This window comes from Pholis gunnellus, assembly GCF_910591455.1.
Source record: "Pholis gunnellus genome assembly, chromosome: 8".
In the NCBI taxonomy this organism is placed as follows: domain Eukaryota; kingdom Metazoa; phylum Chordata; class Actinopteri; order Perciformes; family Pholidae; genus Pholis; species Pholis gunnellus.
The window spans coordinates 8,644,291-8,655,393 of record NC_136534.1 but is presented as its reverse complement, the minus strand read 5'-3'; the positions used below and the strand labels follow the sequence as shown (position 1 = coordinate 8,655,393).

At 42.6% G+C, this 11,103-nt stretch overlaps 1 protein-coding gene across 1 annotated transcript; it reads left to right on the top strand.

Annotated features, from left to right (window-relative positions):
- Positions 1 to 673: 673 nt before the first annotated feature.
- has2 (hyaluronan synthase 2) lies at positions 674 to 4,678 on the top strand (the record flags this gene model as incomplete). Its single annotated transcript, XM_079165127.1, has 3 exons — positions 674 to 1,300; positions 3,563 to 3,664; positions 3,749 to 4,678. 3 exons carry the CDS (start codon positions 674 to 676, stop codon positions 4,676 to 4,678), a joined length of 1,659 nt encoding a protein of 552 aa, XP_079021253.1.
- Positions 4,679 to 11,103: the final 6,425 nt, after the last annotated feature.

Here is an 11,103-nt window from a genome sequence, read left to right as displayed (position 1 = left end):
AACGTTCTTCTGTGGTCCCCACATCAAAAAAACACACAGAATGATCTGTCACGGTCTAGAGCAGAGTTCCTTGCCTGAAAATCTTTTTGTACCAGAAGAAAAATAAATGATCACAATAGTTTCTCCCGGGCATTTAGAGAGCACTCAGACGTTTGGCAGTGGTGGTCGGCTTGATGCTTAATTAGGTCAAGCAATCTTGTAATGTGCGCCAACGGAGAGTCGGAACAATCGGCTAGTCACAACTAACTGTCTGACATTTAGACAGGGATTTGGGGGAGGGGTAGAGGGAAGGAGAGGGGGATGGAGGGAGTAGATAAAGGAGGTGAAACTTTACTGCTTTCTCTACCTGGGTTTGTTATAATCAAACATAATCAAACAGCTCCTCTATGTGTGTTCCATAGAAAAGCTGTGTTTGATCAAAGCTTAGTCAATTCTACTGATGGTTTGGAAGTCATGTGTGCTGCATAAATAAATCACTTTAAACATTAACGTTTCATTTTCCCTCTCCGAATCACAGAATGGACATTTGATGTTCGCAGGAAGTCACTTTCCTGTTGTATTTAAAAGGAATAATAGTTCATCCCATGGCATTCAGCTTGTAATTGATACTCTAAAATTCAATCATTTTTGTGCTACTTTTGGGCTAACCCTTTTCTCCGCATTCTGTACCTAGATGAAGTGTCAGAGAGTCCTCACCTACCTGCGGATATTTGGCACCACCATGTTCGGCGTGTCCCTCCTGGTGGGCATCTCCACAGCCTACATCATGGGCTACCAGTTCTTCACCACGGCTCGCAATCACCTGTCCTTCGGCCTCTATGGCGCCATCTTGGTGGTCCACCTCGTCATCCAGAGCCTCTTCGCGCTCTTAGAACACCGAAACATGCGTCGGTCCTTAGAGACGCCGATCAAACTGAACAAGTCCTTGGCGTTGTGCATTGCGGCGTACCAAGAGGACCCGAACTACCTGAGGAAATGCCTGGTGTCGGTGAAGAGGCTGACGTACCCGGGGATCAAGGTGATCATGGTGATCGACGGGAACACGGACGATGACTTGTACATGATGGATATTTTCAAAGAGATCATGGGATGGGACAAATCGGCCACGTACGTGTGGCGGAGTAACTTTCACAGCAGAGGGCCCGAGGAGACGGATGAGGCTTACGCAGAGAGCCTTCAGCACGTCACCAGGACAGTCCTCAACAACAAGTGTGTGTGCATCATGCAGAAGTGGGGAGGGAAGAGAGAGGTCATGTACACAGCCTTCAAGGCACTGGGAAGAAGCATCGACTATGTGCAGGTAAGTCACTCAAATAGAAATGGATATCAATAGATAGCTTTTAATGAGGAGAACAATGGTGAAAGGGGAATAGTGGAAATGAATAGATTGAATGTAAAAGGTGCACAAAATATGGGCGAGACAAAAGTTGGCTGGTGAAAGGATTGTACATGGTGCAAACAATATATCACAGATAGAATATTCAGTGGTATGTGTATTACTTTGTAGATGTAAGACAAGGACAGCTGACATCAGTGTGAGGTGAAAGGTAAGAGAGAGAGAAACGGAGGCAAAGATGTCTGGAGAGAGGGTGGGGGTGCGCTGCCAAACCAAACACGGGGTCCACAAAGAGTCTTTTGTGTTGCTTTCACTGAAGATGGCTGGTGGCTGTGTGCACGCATCGTGTCGTGAAGTGTAGCGCAAAGAGGGGCAGCAGTAGCTCATGTCTAAGTGTAATAACAGATCTGTTTCACAGAGCTGAGTGTTACATCATCTACATAAGGGATATTCAGAGCCAGGGCCCAAAACTGTGTCAAAAGAAAAAGGTTTCATTTGGTATGCGTCTATTTGCTTGGGGCGAACAATCTCAAATAGCTTATAGTTTAACTTGAGTAAGACTATCTCTGTTAATGATATTGACGCTTGAATGATATCTTTGGAAAAAGACAGCGCCCAAGAGTGTTTGGCTGGCTCAAACTGAGCGTACGAGTGTTTGGCTGCTCAATAATGCAAACACTGCGGGGATGTGGCTTAAAATATATAAGCGGGAGCTAAAAACATGAACCACAGTGCCAAGCTTGGCAACACAAAACCTGATAAAGTACCAGGAAACAAACAACAGAGCAAACTATGTAACTTCCATAGTTTGTCCAAAACACAAAGAGTCACTTCATCATATTGTTCACTGATATTCAGCTGGTGGAGTTAGACAAATACATCTTAAGCACTGAGCTAAACTGAACAGACTCAACATAACTTTAATAACATTAGAATGATTTTAATGAGTTTGCATTACAGAAAAGGGGACTTCAATCTTCAAAACCTTTCGATATGATGCTGTATAACAGCTGCAGCTGGACGCAGCCTGCCAGAAAGCTGTTGTTTAACAGAGATTTCAAAAGAACTCTTTGCAGCACTGCCAGTAATCATGCCAGTACTCTTCAACAAAGGAGGGACAGCGTTGCATGCCTTTTTACTATCATCAGTCTCGGCCTGTAACAGATGTGTTTTGTTAATGGGGATCGGGCTGTAGGTTGGTTTTCATCACCTGATTTCGTTAGAGAGGGAACTATTACCATTTATAGAAGAGAACGGAGAGAGATAAAACAGGATCTGAAAGATAGCAGTTACTCTTTGCTGCAGGCTTTTATCCACTGACCATATTGCTATTCTGACTTAAAGGGTAACTTCGATATTTTTGTATGTTTTTGTGCCTAAATGACACTTTGGGAGGGATAACATTATTGATCCAGTAACGCTGTAACCAACAGCTGCAAATTGAGCTTCCAGGGCATTTTTGCAGCTTCAATGTAACTTAAAATCCACTAAAAGTGCTCATTTTTTGCCACAGACAGGCTCAGATTGTGTCTGTCAACATTATGAAAAGGACTCTATAGAGAAATAAAAATGTTTTGCCTTACCTTTCACTTCACGAACCGCTCCCGCTCAAGGAGAAGTATGGTTGTAAAATCTGATTATCAAGCAGCAACAGGTCCCACTCTTTACGGCGTTCTTCTTCTGTGGTACATAGGGTCACAGCAGTCACAGGAACACCACCAGTCTCCCGAGCTCTGAGGCCTCGCAGCAGCTGGGTCACCCTCCTCTGCCCGTTGCCCCTCTCTCTCTGCTCATCCGCTCTTCAATTTGCAGGAGCTCTTCGTCCGTTTACTCCGGCTCAAATAAAAATGGGCGGCCATCGAATTCAAAGACCTCATCCACATTGTCGAAATCATCGAAATATTCAGACATGACATTGAAAACATTTGAGATAGCACTGAGCTACGCTTTTCTGCACCCACAACAAACTCTGCCCAGTCGGCACTCTTGTAACCTCGCAAGATTTCATAACAAGACTTTATCTTGAGCGAGACTCAAAAATGCCAGACACTTAACAAGCAGAGCCTTTAAGTGGCTAAAAACAAGCTCTTTTGGTTACATGGCTGCCGTCTACAGCCTCTATCTATTAAATTCAGATAAGGAAAAACTCTCCAAGCTTTGCGCCTCTTGACATGACAGAAACAGATGACGCAGCTAATTCACTGTTCATCTTTGGGTTTTACTCAGGTGTGTGACTCAGACACTATGTTGGACCCGGCATCATCGGTGGAGATGGTGAAGGTTCTCGAGGAAGACCCCATGGTGGGAGGCGTTGGAGGAGATGTACAGGTAGGTTACAAAACGACAATTTCTTATTCCTTGAAAGTGATATGTCATAACTTTCTAACTTTTTACCAATCGATTCCTCCCTAGATCCTAAACAAATACGAGTCCTGGATCTCCTTCCTGAGCAGTGTGCGGTACTGGATGGCCTTCAACATTGAGCGGGCCTGCCAGTCCTACTTTGGTTGCGTGCAGTGCATCAGCGGGCCTTTAGGAATGTACCGGAACTCCCTCCTGCACGAGTTCATCGAGGCCTGGTACAATCAGACTTTCATGGGATCCCACTGCAGTTTTGGGGATGACCGCCATCTCACTAACAGAGTTCTAAGCCTCGGGTACGCAACCAAGTATACTGCTCGATCAAAGTGCCTCACCGAGACGCCGATCACATACCTGCGGTGGCTCAATCAACAAACTCGATGGAGTAAGTCATATTTCAGGGAGTGGCTATACAACTCCCTGTGGTTCCACAAGCATCATCTGTGGATGACTTATGAGGCCGTGATCACGGGCTTCTTCCCGTTCTTCCTTATCGCCACTGCGATCCAACTCTTTTACCAAGGAAGGCTCTGGAATATTCTATTGTTTCTGCTCATAGTGCAGGCGGTGGCGCTGATCAAGGCCTCGTTCGCCAGCTGCCTCAGAGGCAACATTGTCATGGTGTTCATGTCGTTCTACTCCGTACTGTACATGTCGAGCCTGTTGCCTGCCAAGATGTTCGCAATAGCAACAATCAACAAGTCTGGATGGGGGACCTCGGGGAGGAAAACAGTGGTGGTGAACTTCATTGGTCTGATTCCCATATCAGTTTGGTTCACTATCCTCTTCATCGGGATTATCTATACAGTGATCGTGCAGACTAGAAAGCCCTTTCCTGAATCAGAAAAGATTGTTCTGGTCATAGGGGCAGTCGTCTATGCCAGTTATTGGGTCGTACTGTTGACTTTGTACACAGTGCTCATAAATAAGTGTGGGAAGAGGAAGAAGGAAACACACTACGACATGGTGCTGGATGTATGACTTACAGAACTCTCTGTTATGGTTGTTTGCACTCACACCGTGTTGTTATGCAAATGTTTTTCAGATGCAGAGCAGCTCTGGAGGCAAAATTGGTTGAGTTCAATCAAAATGGGCAAAGAACCAGGGATTTTTTTTAAAAACTTGAATGGCAAATGACAGGGGCTGCTTTTCTCTCTCTGTTCATTCATGACAATAGCATTCATGATCTTGGAACAGCATGCTAGCTAATTAGCTAGTTTTTTTAAAAACATCTAGCGACTGTAAAACTTTCAGTATGGCAAGATCAAATATCTTGCAGTTGGCAGAAAGAGTGAAAGGCTTTGTAACATTAGCTACCTCTTTCTCATGTCAGTTTCACTGGGCTTCAGTCTAACATTTGCAACTCGGCCAAAGAAACTGTGGATTTTGTGTCTCCACCCATTGGGGTTTAACTTGACCGGTAAAGATATTTTACCTCCAGACCATCGTCGTGTCTCCAAGAGTTGTTTGTACATGCAGACTAGAAAAAGCTCCACATATTGGCCCCCACCAACACCGCCACATATCTTCAAGTTCAAGTCAAACTAAAACCTCCAGTCTCCTCTGTCAATGATTACATTCGTAACTCTAAAAGGTGCTGAGATAGGCTACTGCCATCACTACTAATGTCATTGTAATCTGTGTGGAGCTCATGAATAGGTGCGGTTAGCCACTATAGCATTGAAAGCGAGCAGAAAAATGCACACGAATTTCTGACGCATGTATTTACAGATGCCACAACTTCAAAGGTATTAGCTCTGAGGGCAAAGCACAGAGTGAGAGAGCAAAAGTATACATTTACAAAGGAAAAAGGCTCTACAATAAAATGCTGGTCTCTCTTTCTTGTGTTGCACTCATGTCATGTGGGAAAGATACTTCCTTACAGTCTTCACGCATTATAAATGTGTTTATCTATTTCAATAAAAGATGTTTTTGTATCATTTAAGGCAATTTTTAATTCATATCAACTGTAGTGCACAGGTATTTCATGCAGGCTTGACGTTACAATTCTTGATTTGCTGTTTAAAATGAAACACAGCACTCGCTGCGGTGCATGTATGTTGAATGTGAAAAGGTACAAGATCCAATTGAAATGTCTGGACACTTACAAGTCTTGTCGTTATTCCCATATGACGCGAATGCAGTATTTTCCTCAACGTTTACAAAGTGAAGAATCTCAAACTGATCCCTGATAGGTAGATATAATCTCCACCGGATCAGGTGACGAGGTGAACATGTGACCAGAAGAGAGACGGTGTATCATTGCTGCTGTGACTGTTTTATTTTTACAGAAACAATGACTTTTGTTTGTTTTATATATAGATATGAATGATGGGTGTATGTTGCAAAATGGTTTTAACACTAATACTGTTGATGTATTTCTTTCTACCAAGTTGAGTGAAAACCACCAAGTAGACACGGTGGCCACGTTCCAATCCAAAGATTTAGTGATTCTTGCCTCCCATGTGTCCTTGCTCTCTTCTTCTCCTCACATATACTGTATGGAAGATAGTGAGGCTAGATGCCTCTGCTGCGTTGTATTCTGTTGAATGAGCTGCAAGGGAAGGAGCAAATGGAATACATTAATGCACCGAATAGGAGGAAAGAACTATCCGATGACAGGAATGTGAATAAGGGCACTTGATGGAAGGGAACAGCATTTTGGAACGAAAGTCCAGTGTTTGCTGTAGACCGGGAGCAGACATGAGTTTAATTCTTATGCACTTTTATGTCCCTCCCGTCGTCCAGCATGATGCTCGACATAATCAAGATGAAATACCTCAGTGGTTCTCTTTGCATTGCATCAAGGCATTAGGATGCCGTCCAAAGACTGATGCATTCTGAAGGTCTCAAGTAATTTATGATCTTTTTGTGATATTAGATATAAAAGTGTCCTTTTTTTATAGACATTTCCTTATTAAGTCAAAGCTGGATTTCTCTGCCTTGTCAGCCCTTTGCTGTAGCCTTACTTTTTATTTCAATGCATTTTATATATAGACATTTTTATTCTATTTTTTGCTTCGCTACCAAAGATTCTCTATTTTCACTCATGTTTTTTTTTATAGAAAAAAAGAAAAAAAAAGAACAGGAAAATGTATTTGTTGTGCTTTCAACTGTTCTGACAATGACTTGTGTATCTGACCAAACAATGTGAAATTATGAGCTTCAGAGGAGGGGGGGGGGGGGTTCTCTGCAATAACAACAATAAAATGCAATTTGTAGAGATAAGTTATTGATTGAAGTGATGAACCTGTGTTTTTGTACTTTTTGCTTACCAACATATTTATGTAAGATCATTCTGTGGTTTATAGGGTTCTGCAATTAGTACGATGTCCTCTATAACACATGTAAAACCCCTACGGTTCCATTTGTCTACACTGCAAAAACAGTAAATACATTTAGAACATATTTCAAATTAATTAATTGCTGGGCTTCAAATTCTTTGTAGTGTTGAAACTACATGGAGTCTTATTGTGTTCAGCTCCTAATACAACAAACACTAAAGCCAAAGCAGACTGAAAACTTTCATCCACAACATTTGCACAAAAACGTTATTATCTGCAAATTAAGTGTTTTGAAGTTGTGAGGTGAAAAACTGACAAATGAGATTGAACAATTGAACCATGAGGTTGTTTTCATGCCAGACCAGTCATGGGCAGTGTTATCGTAAAGCACTTTTGTGTTGTGCCAAATAAAATCAACTTTTGTTTTAATTTACTGGTGTTGGAGTTTTTGTATCTCATTCTTTAATCATCTCTTCGATGGATCTTGCACATGCACTGGGACACATCGTCAGCGATGTAACCTGGAGTCATTGGGTGTTTGTGGTCTTCCGGGTCAGACAACCTCACCCAGGCGACCCCACCAGATTTGACCAGTATCCCAGTAGCACTTCCACTCTGAGGCTCGCTTCGATTGATCCAAAGCCATCTAGAGCATCTTTCCACTGCCTCACTGGCACTCCTGATGGCTTTTGTTTTCATACCCTCTGTCATTCCCAGGATGCTAAACACTGGCCACCCCTGGCAGCAACACTCCTCCACCAGGTCTTCATAGTTGGAGCCCGTTCTCTCATTGGCTTCCTCCATCTGGTCCTATTGGTTTCTTATCTTAAAGTCAAAGCAAGATACTGCTCTTGTTACAGTGCTACTATATAAAGCAGTATTTGTACATATTGTAGCTTTATGGCCATTACTGTCATTGTATCCTCTGTCATTGGCTTTCTGTTGATTTGAGTTTCTTCAGTTGGTTGCTTTTGTCTGGATAGTACCAGGGGTCATCACTGTTCACGTAATGATAACAATACACAACAACACTTTCTGTGTATCAGAGGATTTCCCCTGAAATGCTGTTCAGAGACTTATGGGAATTGGGAGATGTTTGCACAATTATTAGGTTAGATGGAGAACTCTTATATCGAGCACCGGCATTTAGGTGAACTACCATATAATGGATACGCCGTTCAGTTTTTAATTTTAGAGTGAAAGAATAGTCTATCATTTGTAAATAAGTGAGTTGTGAGAAAGCGTGCAGTCCAAAGTTGAGTCAGTTCATCTGAATTTTGCCAGAATTCCCAGACGGCGAGTCCAAGCATGGCTTTGGATCTGCAGCCTTTAAGAGGAAACACTCGCTGTGTTTTTGTGTGCTGCAATAGGTGTGTGCAACCGAAACTAAAGGGTTACAAAAGGGAATACAAATACGTAAAGTAATGGACACACATTTATGTGCAAGCACACAGTTGGGACACAGTGATCACAGTGATTTGGCTGAATGGAAATGACTTGTGGCCAGAACAATGTGCGAGGTTCCTTATTCCAGCAGTGTATCAGAGGGTTGACGGTTGTCAGGGCAAAAGTAAACTTATTTACTGGCTACACACACACACACACACACACACACACATACACACACACACACACACACACGCAAACACAGAGTGCTATCCTTTAATGAATGAAAGAATAGGCCGTGGGGATTTATAGAATAGTGTTGCCAAAATGACTGCAACATTGCACACATGCAGCAGGTACTTTTTGAGAACTCCTAACTATTCATATCATAAGTAAATAACCTCAATCTTAAAGAGCACCAACATTTGTCATTCTAAACTCACGAGGAACAACTGGTAAATATCTGGTTGACTCTTACTTACAGCAGCTTATGTGGACATTTCAGTGGACGAACAATAGTTAACTCAGGACTACTTTCACCCTCTGAAGGAACCCTGACTCCAGGGTTTCCCAGAGATAATAAATTACATCCATCTGTCCATCCATCCAGGAGGAGGATTTCTACAAAGATGCTAAAGCCATCAATTATTTATGTTGTAGAGTTGCCTTTAATCTTGCATACATTTAAAACAGATACCTGTTTTGCCATCTGGCCCTGTCTACAAAGTGCACTAAATATAGTAATTTCTCAATGCTTCAACCACAACTTACCACTGTTCCTTTCCCACAGCTGACAATAATTAAACAGATTTTTTTCCTTCTCTCTACCCAGCAGCATCAACTCACACACGGCACGAGATATAGAATACTATACTCCCGTACGTTGTATTTTCTCTGTTTCTGTGTCTCTCGTGTTGCGTCTCTCGGTGCAGTAATTCTCATTCCCACAGAGGAGAACAGCACATGTGGGCAGAGCAGCAGCAGCAGCAGCAGAAGCGGGCCAGGCTTTTCTCTCAGTGCGTCAGCAGTCAACGCCATCGCTGCTCTGTCTCTGCCAAATACATTACAGCACTACTTAGCACTGTTGCTAATGACTCCCTACTGGCCAACTCTTCTCCAGCAGCTGACCGATTCATACCCTGCTTGTCCCTCTCAGCTGGTCGCCACTTTTCTCAGGGCTTTGCAACATCACTGCCTATCCTTTCCCCCTGTATAAACCTACCCTTAACCCTGCCCATACCCCTAAACCCTTACCATAAGCCTATACTTTAAACTGCAATATTGCAACAAATGCACTTCACTGGGGCAGATTGCACCACAGGGTCTTAAACTTCGCAAGACTTGGCTGACGTAAAGTTCTGATGACTTCACAACGCCCATGTGGTGATACTATGTCTAATGTGTTGTGTATGAGTTGAACCATTGGAGGGTTAACAGTTCTGCATCTGAGAGCACATACTTGGAGTTTAGACATGTGTTTTTCTTGGGAACTTTTTCAAAACCCCTAAAAATCATCAAATCAAAATGACAGACTCCCATCGCTGATATGACTGTGCCCATCTTATCCTCAACGCTGTTTTTGCACATACTGCTGTTTCTGAATTATCTGAGCATTATAGTTGAGCAATAGCAGGCTGCATGTTGGCTTGTAAGCTGCAGTCACTGGTTGATGAAAAACACAACGTGTAGTTCTGACCAATTTTACCGTGATGAAGAAAAGAGTAAAACGTGTTCAGCAAGATCTTCTGACTTGTGCCTGTGGATTTAATTCAACACTAACCTTGACAGAATAGAGACCATTCATCTCTTCATATGTAATCTACATTTCCTCACGTCTATAAAAAAAAAATGTCATTACAGTTCATTCATTTTTGTTTAACTTTGTTCACATCGCATCTCTGTGCCGCTCTCAGCATACACCGGCCTGCCCTCTGGCTTGGAGGCCAAGAGGACACTTCTGATGATGCAAGACCTTACTTTGTTCCTTTACTTAATGAGTAAACTATTGTGTTGGACTTAAAATATGACACTTGATACAGAAATCCAGCCGATGAAGGGTGATGGCTAAGTGCAGGAAGTGCATTCCTGCACATGTCAAAGTGTAGGAATGGAGCAAGTTGTAAAAAGCTGTTGTGAAGCTTTCAGGAGTGAAAACGTATCGAATAAAGATACTAATCTAATAAAGGTAATGACAGGGATTATGGTTAAAGTTGATGGTAAGAATCCATCTCACCACGTTGTGACCTTTGTCACTATATATATCCCTCCCCAACAAATAACTGAGAGGAAAGAAAACACACAAATGTACCTGAATTTGAGTTAAATCATGCACGTCTCCTTGTTGCTTGTCAGGATCCGTCCTCTGTGGACCATCTTCAGCACTGATGAGCAGAAACAACCAGAGAGAAAAAGAGGATCCCACTGAGGGAAGAATATTCAGAAACTTCACCTCCATCAATCCTGACAGAGAACACTTTGGATGGAAGCACGTTCTGGCTTTTGACTTTACAAACATTCTGGTGTTGAGCTGCCTTGAGCGGCTTGTCGAATGATTTAGAAGTAAAACCGGATCTCCATATCCTGTTGTCATAGATGGTCTAGTGGGAATATTTTGTTCAAAACTCAGCCAGGAAATCTGCCCAAGCATTTAATGTTCACTACATATTGTCTCTCTGTGACCCATAACCACTTTAGAATGTTTTAGGGAGAGAGGAGGGCCCCGAATTGAATCACTAC